Here is a 19,568-nt window from a genome sequence, read left to right on the forward strand (position 1 = left end):
AGGGAAACAATTGCGAAGGAGAGAATCTATCTCCCATGGAAAGGCAAGGTTTGATCAGGGATAGTCAGCATGGCTCTGTCAGAGGGAGGTTATGCCTAACAAATTTGATTGAATTTTTTGAGGAGGTGACCAGGTGTGTAGATGAGCGTAGTGCAGTTGATGTAGATTATATGGATTTCAGCAAAGCCTTTGACAAGGTCCCACATGGGAGACTTTTAAAGAAGGCAAATACACATGGGATACAGGGTAATTTGATAAGGTGGATTCAAAATTGGCATAGTTGTAGGAGGCAGAGGGTGATGACAGAAGGATGCTATAGTAACTGGAAGCCTGTGTCCAGTGGCATACCACAGGGATCTGTGCTGGGTCCCCTATTATTAATCATTTATATAAACGACATGGATGACTATGTGGGGGGTAGGATTTGTAAGTTTGCGGATAACACAAAGATCGGCTGGGTGGTTAACAGTGAGGTTGAGTGTCTTGGGCTACAGGAAGATATAGACGGGTTGGTCAAATGGGCAGATAAGTGGCAGATGGAATTTAACCCTGAAAAGTGTGAGGTGATACACTTTGGAAGGAGTAATTTGACAAAGAAGCATTCAATGGACGGCATGACACTAGGAAGTTCTAAGGAACAAAGGGACCTTGGTGTGTGTCCATAGATCTCTGAAGGCGGAGGGGCATGTTAGTGGGGTGGTGAAAAAGGCATATGGGATACTTGCCTTTATCAATCGAGGCATAGATTACAAAAGTAGGGAGATCATGTTGGAGTTGTATAGAACCTTGGTGAGGCCACAGCTGGGGTACTGTGTGCAGTTCTGGTTGCCACATTATAGGAAGGATGTGATTGCACTGGATGGGGTGCAGAGGAGATTCACCAGGATGTTGCCTGGGATGAAACATTTAAGTTATGAAGAGAGGTTGGATAGACTTGGGTTGTTTTCGTTGGAGCAAAGAAGACTGAGGGGCGACCTGATCGAGGTGTACCAGATTATGAGGGGCATGGACAGGGTGGATAGGGAGCAGCTGTTCCCGTTAGGTTCAGTCACGAGGGGACACAAGTTCAAGGTGAGAGGCAGGAAGTTTAGTGGGGGATGTGAGGAAAAACCTTTTTACCCAGAGGGTGGTGATGGTCTGGAATGAGCTGCCTGGGAGGGTGGTGGAGGTGGGTTGCCTCATATCCTTTAAAAAGTACCTGGATGAGCACTTGGCACGTCATAATATTCAAGGCTATGGGCTAAGTGCTGGTAAATGAGATTAGGTAGGTAGGTCAGGTGTTTTTCATGTGTTGGTGCAGACTTGATGGGCCGAAGGGCCTCTTCAGCACTGTGTGATTCTGTGATTCTCAGGGAAAGGCTCCTCCAGGAGCTGAATCAGGGGTTCTTGGGGATGTGCTCGGACCTGCAAGCCCTCATACCGGCAATGACCTCAGGTGGTCACTATCAATGTGGGAGATGGATTGGACACCTAGTATCCCAACTAGGTGCCCATCCATCAATGCTGAGCAGGGAGGTCCAAAGCGACCTGATGTTGGCGCACGAGCTGCTTGTCGTCTCTGCGGGCTCCTCTCAGGGCGCTCTGGATGATACCAGCAGCTCCTCCGCCCCTCTGCCAGTGACTGTGGCATCCGATGAGGCTGCGACGACTGGGGAGATGCCAGCCTTGGCACTGGCCGCTCTCTCCCAGGCAGGGCCAGCACAGGCTCCATGGGCCAGAGGACGCCTACCAAGGTCATCAAGGCCAACAGGACAGCAGAGTGAGCAGACTGTCTCCAATGCCGGTGCCAGCGAGGGGGGAGCTCCTAGACGTAGCACCCGCAAGCAAAAACTTAAAGCACCTTAAGCACAACACGGGCTTATCACTGGTGATATTTCTTTTGCCCCAGTTTTATCGTAAATATTATTTGGTGTGATGGATAACACCTTTCAATTTAATTTGTATTATGCACGTTCATAGAGTGGAAGCCCTTCCTCTTGATGAAGGCACCCGGCTCACCTGCTGGAGCCTTGATGGCCACATGTTTGCAGTTGATTGCACCCTGGATGCGGGTAACCCGGCAATTGCTGCAAAGCCTCTGGCTCGCTCTGCCTTGCCAGCCTCGTCCGTGTGGTTGTGAATGAAAGTCAATGCACACCTTACCAGAACGTCTGTCACCAGCTCGACACAACTGTGGACAGCTGATTGGGAGACTTTATGAAGATCACCCACCGACCCCTGGTAAGAGCTGGAGGCATAGAATTTGAGGTCCACTGTGACCTTCAGCGCCACTGGCATGGGGTGTCACCCACACAGTTGGAGCTGATCTCAGGGCCGATCATCTGACAGATGGGGGTCACTGTCTCCCTTGAGAGACAGAGCCGCCTTCAGCATTGCACCTCAGACATATTGAGGTAGCTGCATCACTGCCTGTAAACCCTGGCTGCAGGATAGTGGCATCTTCTGCAGCCCCTTCTGCATTGGACTTCCTGTTGGCCCTGCGCCCCTTGTGCCTGCGTCTGTCCTCCCACAGATCGCTCCCTTGAGGCTGAAAAGGGATGCCTAGCTTCCTCCCCCTCCTGGCCCTCTCTTCCTCCTCAGAGGAGGTGCCTCCAGCGGAGACCACAATCCCCATTCCCAGGTGAGGGATGGCTGTCTGATACCTGGAAGGCCCCAAGTGGTATGACTCCTCCGGAGTCCTGAACTGAAGCCTCTTATTTCTGTCAAAGCAGCTCTTAAGCGAAATGAAGATATTTTGCTCACACAAGCAACTTATAAGCTAAAGTACAAACAACTCACATTGGCAAGCCCACTTCTGCCTGTGGATGAGGTTTTTGAAAATGTGGCCTACCCACCTACCCGTTGTAAATCCCGCCACGACAAATGGTGGAATTTGAATTCAATAAAAAACTGGAATTAAAGGTCTAATGACAGCCATGTAACCACTGTCAATTGTTGTAAAAACCTATCTGGTTCACTAATGACCTTCAGGGAAGGAAATCTGTCATCCTTACTTGGTCTGGCCTACATGTGACTACAGGTCCACAGCAATGTGGTTGACTCTTAAATGCCCTCTGAAATGACCAAGCAAGCCACTTATTTGTAACAAACCGCTACAAAGTCAATAAAAAGGAATGAAACTGGACAGACCACCTGGCATCGGCCTAGGCACCGGAAACGACAACGGCAATCTCAGCCCTCTCGACCCTGCAAAGTCTTCCTTACTAACATCTGGGGGCCAGTGCCAAAATTGGGAGGGCTGTCTCACAGACTAGTCAAGCAACAGCCTGACATAATTATCTTCATGGAATCGTACCTTACGGAAAATACCCCAAACACCACCATCACCAGCCCTGGGTATGTCCTGGGCCAGCAGAGGTGGCGGCACAGTGGTATACAGTCAGGAGGGATTTGCCCTGGGAGTCCTCAAAATCGAATCCAGACCCCATGAAGTCTCATGGCATCAGATCAAACATGGGCAAGGAAACCTCCTGCTGATTACAACATACTGCCCTCCATCAGCTGATGAATCACTGCTCCTCCATGTTGAACACCACTCAGAGGAAGCACTGAGGGTGGCAAGTGCACAGAATGTACTCTGGGCGGGTGACTTCAATGTCCATCACCAAGAGTGGCTCGGTAGCACCACTACTGACTGAGCTGCTGAGCCCTAAATGATATAGCTGCTAGACTGGGTCTACGGCAAGTGGTGAGGGAACCGACAAGAGGGAAAAACATACATGACCTTATCCTCACCAACTTGCCTGCCACAGATGCATCTGTCCATGACAGTATCGGTAGGAGTGACCACCGCACAGTTGTTGTGGAGACGAAGTCTCAGCTTCACATTGAGGATACCCTCCATTGTGTTGTGTTGCACTACCACCGTGCTAAATGGGATAGATTTCGAACAAATCTAGCAACTGGCATCCAAGAGGTGCTGTGGGCAATCAGCAGCAACAGAATTGTACTTTAACACAATCTGTAACCTCATGGCCCGGCATATCCCCCACTCTACCACCATTACCATCAAGCCAGGGGATCAACCCTGATTCAATGAAGAGCGCAGGAGGGCATGCCAGGAGCAACACCAGGCACACCTAAAAATGAGGTGTTAACCTGGTGAAGCTATAACACAGGACTACTTGCATGCCAAACAGCATAAGCAGGAAGTGATAGACAGGGCTAAGCGATCCCACAACCAACGGATCAGATCTAAGCTCTGCAATCCTGCCACATTCAGTCGTGAATGGTGTGGACAATTAAACAACTCACTGGAGGAGGAGGCTCCACAAATATCCCCATCCTCAATGATGGAGGAGCCCAGCACATCATTGAAAAAGATAAGGTTGCAGCATTTGCTACAATCTTCAACCAGACGTGCTGAGTGTGATCCATCGTGGCCTCTTCCGGAGGTCCCCAGCATCACAGATGTCAGTCTTCAGGCAATTTTGATTCACTCCACGTGATATCAAGAAATGGCTGAATGCACTGGATACTGCAAAGGCTATGGGCCCTGACAGCACTCTGGCAATAGTACTGAAGACTTGTGCTCCAGAACTTTCCGCGCCCCTAGCCAAACTGTTCCAGTGCAGCTACAACACTGGCATCTACCTGGCTATATGGAAAATTGCCCAGGTATATCCTGTACACAAAAAGCAGGACAAATCCAACCCAGTCAATTACTGCCCCATCAGTATACTCGCGATCATCAGTAGAGTAATGGAAGGGGTCATCAACAGTGCTATCAAGCGGCACTTGCTTAGCAATAACCTGCTCACTGACACCCAATTTGGGTTCTGCCAGGGCGACTCAGCTCCTGACCTTATTACAGCCTTGGTTCAAACATGGACTAAAGAGCTGAAATCCCGAGGTGAGGTGAGAGTGACTGCCTTTGACATCAGGGCAGCATTTGGCCAAGTGTGGCATCAAGGAGCCCTAGCAAAACTGGAGTCAATGGGAATCGGAGGACAACTCTCTGCTGGTTGGAGTCATACCTAGCACAAAGGAAGATGGTTGTGATTGTTGGAGGTCAGTCATCTCAGCTCCAGGACATCAGTGTAGGAGTTTCTCAGGGTAGTGTCCTCGGCTCAACCATCTTCAGCTGCTTCATCAATGACCTTCCATCATAAGGTCAGAAGCGGGGATGTTTGGTGATGATTGCACCATGTTCAGCACCGTTTGCGACTCCTCAGATACTGAAGCAGTCCATGTCCAAATGCAGCAAGACCTGGACAATATCCAGGCTTGGGCTGACAAGTGGCAAGTAACATTCGCGCCACACAAATATCAGGCAATGACCATCTCCAACAGGAGAGAATCCAACCATTGCCTCTTGATGTTCAGTGGCATTACCATCACTGAATCCCCCACTATCAAAATCCTGGGGGTTACCATTGACCAGAAACTAAACTGGACGAGCCATATAAATACTGTGGTTAGAAGAGCAGGTTAGAGGCTAGGAATCGTGCGATGAATGGGCATTAGGTAGGGTATACCCAGGACGGGATGCCAGTCCATCACAGGGCATACCCTCACACACACACATATTCACACACACTGGGTGACAATTTACTGTAGCCAATCCACCTAACCAGCACATGGTGGGAGGAAACTAGTGCACCCCATGGAAACTCATGCAGACACAGGGGGAACTTGCAAAATAATTCAAACAGAACTTCTTAATTGTGTTGGAGTTCTTGTATTGGCATCCGAAAGAAGGAAAGACCATCTTTTTCAGTCCTCTGCCCAAAGGCAGGTATGACCCACAGTGCCCACAACCTCAACCACAGGTAGGGCAAGGAGGCAGGTCCCAAATCCACCCCAACTGGAAGGGGGGGTCAAACCCCACGCTGTTGGCACTAATCTGATCCATACAGCCGTCCAGCCAAATGAGCTAGCCCAAGGAGTGAGTTGCTGTGGCAACATGCATGTTTTAGTCCAGAGCAATTAACAGTGATGGTAGAGACTCCAATTTTCTTTCCATCACTTGGGTAACCAGGAATCTCTCCCATTCTTACTGCCTGCCATTGGCGTATATTGGCAGGATTTACAGGTTAATAAGCCACATTATGAACGCATCTTCCTTGGCCATTGAGTCCTGGAGTGGGACTTGAACCCAGAGCTTCTGGTTCAGAGGTGGAGACGCCACCTGGTGCACCACAAGACCTCGTAGGAAAGACTATAAGGTCCAAGAATTCACAGCATAACAGCTGACCATAGTTCCTCTTCAACTGGAGTTCTATAATGTTTCAGGTTTCAGCCACAGCGGGAACACATTTCACCTGAATCAGAAGGTTGTGGGTTCAAGTCTCACTCCAGAGACTTAAAGCATAAAATCTGGGCTGAGTACAGTGCTGCAATGTTGAAAGCCTCATCTTTTAGATGAGACATTAAATTGAGGCATCTGCTCTCTGGCCTGCAATGAGTGAATGTCTGTCCGGGTGCCCTTTAAATATGGTGCCAGGACCTTAGATCCCATGAGGTTATGGCAGGGCAGGCAACTTCCTCCCCGTTCCTGACATGAGATTCGTCGAGCTCCTCGAGGATGCATAATTAATTAACTGAAAAGAGGGAGATTGTGCATGTTCCATCGGACTCTGTCTTCAGAATGGAAATTCCGCCCATTGTATTCTATAAAGTAATTTTACCAAACTAAATTTTATCATTTATACTTCTCAAATGCACGTTGAAACACATTGGACATTGATAGGAAATTGAAATGCATCAGTACATTTAGAAAGGAAATATCTTTATTTTATTTGTACCTTCATAGCGTAAATTAACAATTATGATTTTGAGTTTAAGGACACAAAGGAGTAAAAGACCACAATGCAGCTTATATACAGCAAAACCTCTTCAAGGGAGAACACTGCTCAAAGATAAAATTGCACTTGATAAACTGTTTTCTGTCAATGTAGAGCTTATAAATATCAAATACATATATACTTTCAATTTCATAAGAACTGAAAATACTCTTTTATAGCAAGAGCCAGTTTAGATGCACTATATTGCATGTTTCAAGTATTATTGAAGATTATTTGACACACTTCAAACACCAGCCCAGTGATATACTTCCATTAAATTAATACCAATGTCAAAAACTTGACTATGAAGTTGAATATCTGAAGAAAGAGTACGAGAAATCCATCACATTCTGCAAGGTACCACTGATCTCAGTTGAACTTCAATTTTATTCACTCCTATAAAGTGCACAGCATCACAAATAGAAGCATCCAAGATGTGCTTTCAATAACTTGAGTCATACATTAATAAAACCACTTGAACAGTTCTGCCATTTAAACAAAAATAGCAAATGTTATTTAGCTAGAATTAGATATTTTAAACATATGTTGGTGACATAAAATATTTGTCTACATTAATTGGTTTGACATCAAAACTGGGGAATGTTGTAGGTTCTGGAGCTGCATTAACATCTGGTTCCTGTAACAATGGTTAAACTTATTCTGCTTCTAGCTGAGATATTTAGTGTAATTATGAGCAATAAATCTTGTTTCCTATTTCTTGTTCCATCACTAATGGCATCCAAGATGTGCTTTCAATAATTTGACTCATTAATTACTTGAACTGTTCTACCATTTAAACAGGGAAAAAGGTATTGTTCAGCTATCTTTAGATAATTTTCCCTGCTGAATATGCCAGGTGAGTCCACTGTTTGCCACTGCACATTATTTATGTAACAATGAAAGTCTTCAATTTTATTAGTGTAATATAGATGATACCATTATGAATTTGGAAATTATATGGCACCTACTATGTCACAACTTGTTTTGTCAAATAACCTCAACAGCATCAGTTGGCTAATGTAAAATTAAACATTTATGAAAATTAAAATTACATTACAATGTTAATTTATTTGCATCACGTGCTTATGTATGAAATGTAAAGGCACTGACACGAAGGTCCTCCATGGCAGTTGATACTTTGTTGATTTCAAGGTGCTATTTTAAAGAAGGCCAGTTTAAAATAAATGATTTCAAATCTCAAAACAGCAGAGACAAAAATTCCATGTGAATGTATTAAATATTCATGTTGATATTTCTACAGCATTATTTCAAGACTAATGGTACTTAACCACAGAATTCCACTTGAAGTAACTGAAATAATCACATGGTGTATAATTGTTGAGGACAACAAAAATTGACAGGTTTACCTGTTCCAATACTTTAGATCCCGATGCATCAGTAGGGAAGAAACTAAGTGCCAGAAGTAGGTCACCTACTAAATTAAGACTGCTTAATTGCCAACAGCAACAAGGTCCTTCTGTGCAGTTTATTTGCTGAATTATAAATATATAATAAAATGTAAATTGATTGTTCCCTGCAGAAAAAATGACTTTCCTTCAATCATAATACTTGCCTTTGACAAATCACAGGATGTTTAATAGAGGCATTTAAAATTAGGGATGGGACAGAATACATAGAAACTCTGTTTCTAGTGGTTCAAGGGTCTGGGACAAGGATGTAAGAATAATTGTAAGATTAAAAACAGAATAGAAATTTTGTTTCTTTATACAGAGGGTCGCAAGGCTGTGGAATACGCAAGCAGAATTAGTATGTGAAACAGATATCGTGAACATTAGACTTCTTAATTCCAGAGTTTTACTCTGCCATGGTGAGATTCAACCCTGGGTCTCTGAATTACCAGCCCAGTGACAATACCACTATGCCACTGCCTCCCCATTGGGAAGCAGGGAGTTCCAGAATTTTGATCCAGCGATGAACGAACAGTGATATATTTCAAAGTCAGGATGGTATGTGACTTGGATGGAAACATTCAGGTCGTGGTGTTCCAATGGCTTGCTATCCTTTTGTTATAGCTGGTTGATGTCATGGGTTTTGAAACTGCTGTCGAAAAAGCCTTGGTGAGTTGCTACAGTGGATCTTGTAGATGATGCATAATACAGCCAATGGTGCACCAGTTGTGGAGGGAGTTAATGTTTAACATAGTGGATTTGGTACCAATCAAATGGTTTGCTTTATCTTGGATGATGAGCTCCTAGTGTTGTTGGAATTGCACTCATCCAGACAAGTGGGGAGCATTCCGTCACACTCCTGATTTGTGCCTTGTAGATGGGAAGTCAGGAGATGAGTTACTTGCCACAGAACACCAAATTTCTGACTGCTGTTGCAACCATGTGGCTAGTCCAGCAAAAGTCAATGGTAGTCAATGGAGACCACCAGGGTATTGATAGTGAGGGATTCAGCAAAGGTACTTAATATCAAGGGGAGGATTCAGCAGCCATTGAGTGTCATGGGGAGGTAGTTAGATGCTTTCTTGTTGGAGCTGGTCATTACCTAGCACAAAGGTTACTTGCCACTTATTAACCCAAGTCTGAATGTCATCCAGATCTTACTGAATGTGGGCTTTATTATCCACTATGTTGCAAACAGAACTGCGCACTCATCAGCGAACATGCCCACTTCTGAACTTATGATGGAGGGAAGATCATTGATGAGGCTGTTGAAGATAGTTAGGTCTAGGGCACTGCCCTGAGTAATTCCTGCAGCTGAAATGACTGGCCTCCAATAACTACAACCATCATCCTTTGTGCTGATTTGGCTCTTGCCAGTGCACCACTGGCCTATATCAGCTCCCGATTGTGCCACACCATGATTTTAAAATTTTTTATCCTTGTTTAAAACTCAGTCTCACCTCTCCCTACTTCTGTAACCACCTTGAGTCCTAAAAGCCTCCCAGATATCTATCTGTACTTCTCAAATTCCAGCTTCTTGTCCATTGAGGATTTTAATTGCTCCAACACTGACAGCTGTGTATTCAGCTGCCGAGAACCTAAGCTCAAGATTTCCCTCTCTAACCCTCTCCAGCTCTATCTCCCTTTAAGATCCTCCTTAAAACCTAACTCTTTGACCAAGCTTTTAGTCATCAAAACAAATATGTTTTAGGGCTTGGTGTCAAATTCTGTTTGATGACACTCCTGTGAAGCACCTTGAGACATTTTACTACATTAAGGGTACTATATAAATGTAAGTTGTTGTTGGTTGAAGGAAAGTTGGATAATGGCATATGGGAACAGAGCAGGCACATGGGATTAGGACTGCTACTTGTGCACAGGATAAACACCAACACAGACTGTTGGGATGAACGTTTTACGTTGTTGTAGTACCTACGTAATTGTGTAAATATTTGTTCTAAGGATGATAGTGTTATATTTGTTTGATAAGTAATAGTAATGGAGAGGGAGCTTGAATACTCGTGAGCAAAATCATTAGGTAGTCTATTACTTGAAAATGTCTTCAAAAAGGAAAGTGGTTTAAAGGGCTACTTATTTAATTGATCAACCTCAAAACTGATGATCTAGGATGTAGAATGTGCTTTATCAACAATGCACTTGATTACTGTACATATTTTTGCAACTCAAACTGGTATTACATATCAGATCACTGTACAAAAATACAGAATTGTGAGCTAGCAAACAGTAGACTGAGGTCCTTTAACAAAGGCATTTCTGTTCATTTTTTAAAGCATTTTTATAAACAGCTCGGATTATGTCATAATCCAAAATAAACTAATGGTTACCTGATAACTGGTTCATTAATGGGTGTAGTAATTTAGTTAAAATTCTTTCACTGGAGATACTGTCTCAATTTTTCTTGCAGTATTCAATGAGAACAATAGACTTCCTATCCTCAGATTCTGCTAGGGAAAAATATTTAGCGGATAATGTCTAGATAATGTGTGTCAGGATAAAGGAAACTAATAAGAACAGCTATTAGCTTGTTGCCATCCAAAAGACAATAGTTTGGATTCTTGATAAACATAGTAGCCTGTGAAATCTCTTCTTGATAGTCTGCATACTGCTTGCTCAAAGACATTGATTCAAGTCCATTCAGGGCCTGAAATACAAAATATGTTATTTTATTTTGCATTATTTTAAAAGTACAGAATAATGTATTTCACAACAGGGAATTATTGCCCATTGTATGGTAATTATAGATAGGTAAAGTAAAAGCTGATAGCATTCTGATTTTAGGATGAGCCAGTGAATATGTTTGGTGTTAAAAATATTGAACTGGTGATTGGGGTACATGAAAAATAAAAATGCCTTCAATGGTTGATGCATTCAATCTGGAACTCAAATAAAATCTTTTGCTTGTAGAAATCTGTGGGAATACTATAGTTGGAACAGGTGTCACCTGTGGTTCAGTGGTGGCATTCTCACCCGAGCCAGATAGCTCTGTGTTCAAGTCTCACTCGAGACTTGAGTACACAATCCACGCTGACAATGTCAGTGCAGCATGGAGGGAGTGCTGCACTTTCAGATGCCGTCTTTTTATGACACGTTAAACCGAAGTCCTATCTGCCCTCTCAGGTGGATGTTAAAAATCTGGCACTATTTTGAAGAACAGGGAAGTTCTTCCCAGTGTTCTGGCTAATATTCATCCCTCAGCCCAAATTTCTAAAATTAGATGATATGGTCATTTATCTCATTAATGTGTGTAAATTTGCTGCTGTTTCCTACATTAAAACAATGACTAAACTCCAAAAGTACTTCATTTGAGATGAAGTGAGGTTGTGAGAGCACTATATAAATCCAACTCTTTTTCTTTTTTCCTCTTCTTCTTTTATACTTTCCTAGTTCCATTTTAAATATCTCTGCCTCAATAGTCACCTGTGGTGGAAACCTATGGTCTAATAATACTGCAGAATTGAAACATTCCTTCCACCTATCCCATTCTAAACCCTGAAATGGTGCTTCCTCATTACTATTCTCCAGTCAGCAGAAATAATCTTCCTTCAGAATTTTAAGAACCTGTTTTTGAAAACCCTTCAACCCTTTCCTGTGAAAATTTCCATTTTTTCAAAGGTACCATATAAGTGCAAGTCTTTTCTATTTCCTTTGCATTATACTATTCTGCAGGAGGCTAGAAAATCAGTATGTCATGGGATAAGCAATCCAGACAGCTCTTTTTGCCCATTCTATCCCACCAGCCCATGCCAATTTATTTCCCTCAAATGCCCATCTAATTTCCTTTTGAAATTACTGATCGTCTTAAATTCCATCACCCTCATACGCAGCGAGTTCCAGATCATTACCACTCCCTGCATAAAAAAGCTCTTCCTCATGTTCCCCTGTATCTCTTATCCAAAAGTTTAAATCTGTGTCCCCTTGTACGATCAGCTAATTCTGGTCACCACACATTAGGAAGAATGTGAGGGTCCTTGAGAGAGTGCAGAGGAGATTTACCAGAATGGTTCCAGGGATGACAGATTTTAGCTACAAGGTTAGGTTTGGAGAAGCTGGGGTTGCTCTCCTTGGAGCAAGGGAGATTTGATAAGAGGTGTACAAGATATGACAGGTTTAGATCAGATGCTACAGTGTGGTGGTGGAAGATAATGTAGAGTGCTTCTTGAGGGGTGAATTCTGATGAGATGAATGGTCTTCCTTAGCTGTAATTAACTTCTGAAAAAAAAAATCCAGTATTGAACTCATTGTGTAAGTTCTAAATACCTGCTGTGCTTTGGGAGATAACTGCAGTTCTGTGCCAGGCTTTATTCGAATGCGGTTCTCTGCAGGAAGCTGAACCAACAGGAACGTTGACATGCTTCGTGCCACCACTCGAAATCTATAGAGACAAACAATCGGAAATATGAATACCAACCGGCATGACATGAGGGACTGAAGTCAGTTGCACAGGAAAGGCTGAAAATCTCAATTTCAAGGAAGTGAATGTGTAGAGAAACATATGTGAAAGCAAAACACTGCAGATGCTGGAAATCTGAAATAAAACAGAAAATGTTGGAAATAATCAGGTCAGGCAGCATTGCTGAGGAGAGAAATTGAGCTAACATTTCAGGTTGTTGACCTTTCTATATAACTTATATTGCTGAAAAAGAGACACGCTATCGAAACTTTTTGTCTTGCACTCATCAGGACAGCTTGCAAGAAATACCAATAGTAAAGGGAACAACAATTTATACTGCCTGAGAAGAGACTGCTGATTGGTTGGCAAGTGGAATCTGATTGGTAGAGGCATTGCCATCGAGAATGCAGCAGGAAACAGTTAACTGCCAAACTTCTGTTCAAGTTCAAATCAGGCAGGTCGACTTTGATTGGTCAAGGCATTATCATATGGAATGAACCAAGGAATGACTGCCTCCCAAGCTATCATTTAGCTGAAAAGGCGTTATGAATGGACATACTTTTCGTGTCTGCAATGGACAGGGCCCTGTGTGCGAATATATAAGATTGGCCTCATCGGCAACCTATATAGTGCCCGAGCCATTTGCTCACTGTGCAAGCTTGATGCTGAAACAGAGCACATTAAAGCCATCCTGTAGGGTAACGGCTACCCTGATCAGATCATTTCACGCTGTATATCACGCAAACTCAATGAATGGGCCTAAGGCCTTCACCTTCGGTCCTGAAAAATGTCCAGTCTACCTCAGATCACCCTGGAAGGGTAAGGTGTCTGAAAAATTTGAGCAAGGGAAGGTAACCATTGCACGCTGTTACTATGCAGTAGTAACATGAGTGGTATTCTCTACAAATAGGATACTATCATCAAGCCAAAAAGACGTTCTGCCTATTACAAAAATGAGTAATATGACATATGAATTTCAATACGAGTGTGATGCCAGGTATGTAGGCAGTACATCCCAACAACTGGTGGATCGTATCAAACAGTACGTCCCTTTGGCTGACTGCAACAGGCAAAGCACTGACCCGTACCCAACCAACCCGTGCTTGTAAAAGTCAAAACAGTGTCCAACATTAGATGTGATTCCACGATTGGACAACGCTCGCTAAACAATCCTGATTGTGCTAAGAATTACACTGAAAACCAATTTAAGATGATCAGTAGGACTTGTAGTGTGGCTCACTTATGCATGCTAGAAGCCACACATATTCACACATAGCACCCTGTCCTTTGCAAACAAAAGGAACACGTCCACGGATTGCGCCTTTTTCAACTAAACAAAAGCTTGGGGAACAGCCATTCCCTGGTTAATTTCCCATGACAATGCCTTAACCTGTCTGGTTTGAATTTGAACAAAAGCTTGGCAGTTAACTGTTCCCTGCTGCATTCTCCATGGCAATGCCTCTACTAGAGACCACTTGCCTTTACCAGTTAGAGCATTTTTGCCAGCCAGTCAGCATCCTCTTCTCATGCAGTATAAATTGTTGTTCCCTTTACTATTTGTATTTCTTGCAAGCTGTCCTGATGAGTGCAAGGTGGAAAGCTTCGATAGAATGTCTCTTTTTTCAGCAATAACCTATATGTTTGTCACCCTCCTGATGAGTATTTCCAGCATTATCTAGATATATATTTGTTTGCAGACCCCACATCATGTTCAAACAAAGAATCATTGCAATCCCTCCTATTTTAACTAACTGTGGAGTGGGAGATGCCAGCCACCTCCATTAAGACCAGAAAATGACAAGTGTGGGATTGAAAATGCATAAGATTGAAAATACGAAGTGTGGTCTTGAGTTATATCATGAAACTGTGTAACTGTTGCCTCAGTGGTTTACAAACTCATCTGAACCCTGTGATTCTCAAACTACATTGTAATATACAATCCTAATCAACCATTATTTTCATGCAACTTACAAAGTCTTTCATAGGTATTATGAATTCTATAAACCTGTGATATAAAATAGACAATTTTGAAATCTTATTTATTTAGGTAAGCAATCTTAAAAAACATATTTATGCAGAAGCGGTCAGATTTATATATGCTGCTGCTTCTAGCTGAAACCCATTAAAAAGCTCTTAGTATTTAGTGCACTGGGCATTAGAAAATTTTGATGAAATATGTATTTTAATAACATTTCTGATTTTGAACACAGCTTGCCAAAATATCTATGGGGAGGATTTTTCCCTCGTTGGGCGGGCTTGGGCGGTTAGGAAGCCAACTGCAATTTCATGATGGCAGCCAATTAAGGCCCGCCCAGTGTGAATTGTGTGCTGCAGCGCTCAACTGTTTGGTGGGGAGGAGGGTGAGCGCGAACATCGCGCTTGTATGTGGTTGTGCACTGGAAAAGAGATGAACAATTTTCAAAATAAAAAATAAAGAATTTTAAGGTGTTAAAAAAACATGTCCCCTCATGTAGACTCTGTCACATGAGCAGGGACATGTTAGAATTTCGGATGAAATATAAAAAAAAAATTTTTTAATGACGGATCGAAACTTCATACCGCCCATGGATGAGGTTTCCCAAAAAACCGCCTGACCGCCAACTGTAAGGGTGGACAGGCAGCAAAAAATCTAAATCAATTGGATTGAAATGGCCTTAACAGGTCTTTTAATTGGCGGCGACGCTCTGCCAACTCTCGCACACGTGTGCCCGCCGGCCGAAAAATCACGCGAGTGCGTGATGACATCGGGATGCTCGCCTGACGTCATTGCACGTCATTTTACGCTCGAGTGGGTTGGGCGTGCACCCGCCTGCTCAGCAAAAAATCCTGGCCTATGTCTTATATCGGAGTTAAGTATAAAGAAATACATTTCTGAAAATGAGAAATTAAGACTGATGTTGTGATCTTTCAAATTCTGAAGGAATCATATTAATTTATAAATTAGTTGTTGAAAACAGGGAGGAAGGCAAGATCACACTGCAAAATATTTATTTTTGCTAGACTTCACACAAAATTCCCCACCTGTTGGAGAGGGGAGATTTCCTTCCAAGACCAATAGCTCCCAGAATTCCAGACGATAGTTTCTCCTCTGCCAGTTGACATTGTTTCATTTGAAATGCATTTAGTATCCTCATTAAAAAATCCAATGCAGTTATATCGTTCTGCTCAAGTTGGATTAACGTTAACTGCAATATTTTGTGCCACCATAGGAACAGCTTAGCCTCATCATTTGTGTTGCTGTTTGATAAACAAATTAGCAATGTTCACTTTCAGCAGAAAGAAAAATCTCACATGAATATCTACTAGATTAATAGTCACAATTCCTAAAGTCTGAAATGGCAAATTCTTGGAAACCCCTGTTGATCTAGCTGCCAACTTCTGTGTTTACAGCTCACAATGAACCCCGCCAATTGCTAAAATTGCACAGTTTTGGTTAGACCACATCTGGAATACTGTGTCCAATTTTGATCTACACATTTGAGAAAGGATATACTTGCATTGGAGGCAGTACAGCGAAGATTTACTAAGTTAGTCCCTGGAAAGAGGGGGTTGTCCCATGAGAGGTTGAGTAAATTGGGCTTATATTCCCTGGAGTTCAGAAGTATGAGAGGCGATCTTATTGCAACTTACATGATTCTGAAGGGGCTTGATAGGGTAGATGTTGAGAGATTGTTTCTGCTGGCTGCGTATCTAAAACAAGATAAGGGGCTGATCATTTAGGGGGGAATGAGGAGAAATTCTTCACTCAGAGTTGTGAATCTCTGGAATTCTCTACCCCAGAGGGTTGTGGATGCTTCATTGTTGAATACATTTAAGGCTGGGATAGACAGATTTTTGGTCTCAGGGAATTAAGGGATATGGGGAATGGGTCGGAAAATGGAGTTCAAGCCCAAGATCAACCATGATCGTATTGAATGGTGGAGCAGGCTCGATGGGCTGTAGTCTATTCCTGCTCCTATTTCTTGTGTTCCTGTTCTAACTTTAAAATCTCTCCTTCAGCACTTTTCTTTGGTTTCTACTCTATTAGCCATTTGACAGTGGGAATAACAAGTATATAACAAGTGGGAATAACAAGCCTCCTTAGATGGCACCATCCAAATCCACGACCACTACCACCTAGAAGGGCAAGGGCAGCGGACAGATGGGAACATCACCAACTGGAAATTCCCCTCCAAGCCACTCACCATCCTGACTTCCTTCACTGTCACTGGGTCAAAATCCTGGAACTCCCTCTCTAACAGCACTGTGGGTGTACTTACATCACATGGACTGCTGCGGTTCAAGAAGGCAGCTAACCACCACCTTCTCAAGGGCAATTAGGGATGGGCAATAAATGCTGGCCCTAGCCAGCGACACTCACATCCCATGGATGAGTATAAAAAAAAGCTTATAACAGACCCCAAAGGACAGTTTTTTAAACATTCAAATGACACGAACTGGAAGATTGAAAAGCCAAGAACTATCCTGAAAATCTCTGTGCACTTTTCAGCATCAAGAGCGGAAATACTGTTGACACTTACTGGTACCTGCAGCCAGACCATACCTGAACAATAAACCGGTCGATGCTTAAAGAATCTTCCTTCCCTTTGCAACACTTCCCACCCCCACAAAATGTTACTTTTGGAGGTACTATTAAAAATCTTAGCCAATTAAATTGTAGCACTGATATCACTAGTGCACCTCTTTAACAGGTCCCTTGGCACAGCTGAAAGAATTGTCCTAATGCCCTGGCCTACATTTCTCTAGTGCTGCCAAAAAAAATCAATTTAATCGCTATTTGTGCAATGTTATTGCGCAAATGGTCTATCATATTTGATTATGTAAAAACTCATTGAATAACTTCGAATTTCTTTCATCCATATATTTGTATTTCCAAAACGCGTTCAATAAGGTACCACACATAAGGCTACTTAATAAGATAGGAGCCCATGGTGTTGGGGGTTGTATATTAGCATGGATAGAAGATTGGCTGACTATGAGAGACAGAGAGTTGGGATAAGGGGAGCATTTTCAGGATGGCAACCTGTAACTAGTGGAGTGCCACAGGGATCAGTGCTGGGGCCAAAATTATTTACAATATATATTAATGACTTAGATGAGGGAAGTGAACGTACCATTGTCAAGTTTGCGGATGACACAAAAATGGGTGGGAAGGCAAGTGGTGAGGATGACACAAAGAGTCTACAGAGGTTAAATGAGTGGGTAAAAAACTTGGCAGATGGAATATAATGTGGGAAAATGTGGCAGAAAGAAGAGGAGCTGAATATTATTTAAATGGAGAAAGACTGCAGAAAGGTGCAGCACAGAGGGATTTAGGAATCCTCGTGCGTGAATCCCAAAAAGCTAACGTACAAGTTCAGCAAGCAAATGGAATGTTGGCCTTTATTTCAAAGGGAATGGAGTACCAAAATAGGGAAGTCTTGCTAAAACTATAGAAGGTGCTAGTTAGATCACACCTAGAATACTGTGAACAGTTTTGGTCCCCTTATCTAAGGAAAGGTATACTGGCTTTGGAGGCAGTCCAGAAAAGGTTCGCTAGGTTGATCCCGGGTATGGAGGGATTTTCTTACGAGGAGAGGTTGAGTAGGTTGGGCGTGTACTCATTGGAACTTAGAAGAATGAGAGGCAACCTTATTGGAACATATAAGATTCTTAGGGTAGATGCTGAGAGGTTGTTTCCCCTTGTGGGAGAGTCTAGGACCAGAAGGCATAATCTCAGATTGAGGGATCGGCCATTTAAGACAGAGATGGGGAGGAATTTCTTCTGAGAGGGTAGTGAATCTGTGGAATTTTTTTACCGCAGAGGGCTTTAGAGGCTTCATCGTTAAGTATATTCAAGGCTGAGATAGACAGATTTTTAATCAGTATGGGAATCAAATGTTATGGGGAAAAGGCAGGAAAGTGGAGTTGAGGATTATCAGGTCAGCCATGATCTCATTGAATAGCAGAGCAGACTTGATGGGCCGAATGGCCTACTTCTGATCCTACGTCTTATGGTCTTAATTCAATGCTGCGAAGTGCTTTAAGACTTTTCAGAGAGACTGGATAAAGCCCTATATCATTTTAAATTGTTTATCTTTCTTTATTGTTGTACACTTATTCTATTAAAATAAAACAAGTATTTGGATTTTTTTCTGACACAATTGTGGCTCCAGATTTGAAGTTCCTTGCACATTAAACAACACTGTCTCATCAGTCTGATATTTCCATTACTATTTATAAGAAAAATCTACAAAAATTCTTTCAGAATTATTTAATTTATATAGCTCCCTAAAGTTATTCTCACTTAATCAATATTACCTGGGAAAGACTTGCTCTATCCATTTGTTAAGTAGAACTAACATTTTCATTTCATTGGACAGAGTCTGCTCCATGTTCAAACGCTGAAGAATGTACACATAAAGTGTCAAGTAACTTCCCAAGTCCAAGCACTCTTTTAGAAATTCTTCTGCAGTTAGCTCCGGAACTTGAAGAGATACTAAAATTGGTCCCCATCCAAAATATTGATCAAGGCATGCTCCTAGATTTGAAAAATGCACATCTTAGTTACTAAAAATTAAAAATCTGTTTCATCACAAATCATCATGGCAATGTGTTATATAAGTTTCTTGGGCAGAATTATTTTGTACCGTAAAAGTTTTAAATTAAAGGTCGAGACATATTAAAAGAATGCACAATATTAATATTGCTCAGTATTAAACCTAATAATTCTGTGACCAATTAACATTTTACCAATTTATATGGAATTGTAGATGTAGTGTCATGGATAAATGGGGTCAACTTATAGTCATGCAGAAAATACTTCTAGGTGAAATATTAAGCAATTGTGCAAACAACAATAATATATTTATATAGTGCCTTTAATGTAATAAAATGTCCCAAGGTGCTTTACAGAAGCATTATAAAACAAAGTATGGCATCAAGCCATATTAGGACAGGTGACCAAAAACTTGGTCAAAGAGG

At 42.3% G+C, this 19,568-nt stretch overlaps 1 protein-coding gene across 1 annotated transcript in view; it reads right to left on the minus strand.

The window, feature by feature from the left end:
- Positions 1-6,713: 6,713 nt before the first annotated feature.
- Positions 6,714-19,568, minus strand: part of epg5 (ectopic P-granules autophagy protein 5 homolog (C. elegans)) — a 193,279-nt gene continuing 180,424 nt past the window's right edge. The window contains exons 41-44 of the mRNA XM_078550485.1: positions 18,906-19,125; positions 15,627-15,842; positions 12,473-12,587; positions 6,714-10,856 (exon numbers count right to left, since the gene is read on the minus strand). Coding sequence (XP_078406611.1) covers positions 10,674-10,856; positions 12,473-12,587; positions 15,627-15,842; positions 18,906-19,125 — 734 coding nt within the window. The 3' untranslated portion in view covers positions 6,714-10,673. The remainder of the gene's footprint in view (positions 10,857-12,472; positions 12,588-15,626; positions 15,843-18,905; positions 19,126-19,568) is intronic.

The sequence above is a fragment of the Cetorhinus maximus genome, chromosome 1 (assembly GCF_964194155.1).
Source record: "Cetorhinus maximus chromosome 1, sCetMax3.hap1.1, whole genome shotgun sequence".
NCBI classification, from domain to species: Eukaryota; Metazoa; Chordata; class Chondrichthyes; order Lamniformes; family Cetorhinidae; genus Cetorhinus; species Cetorhinus maximus.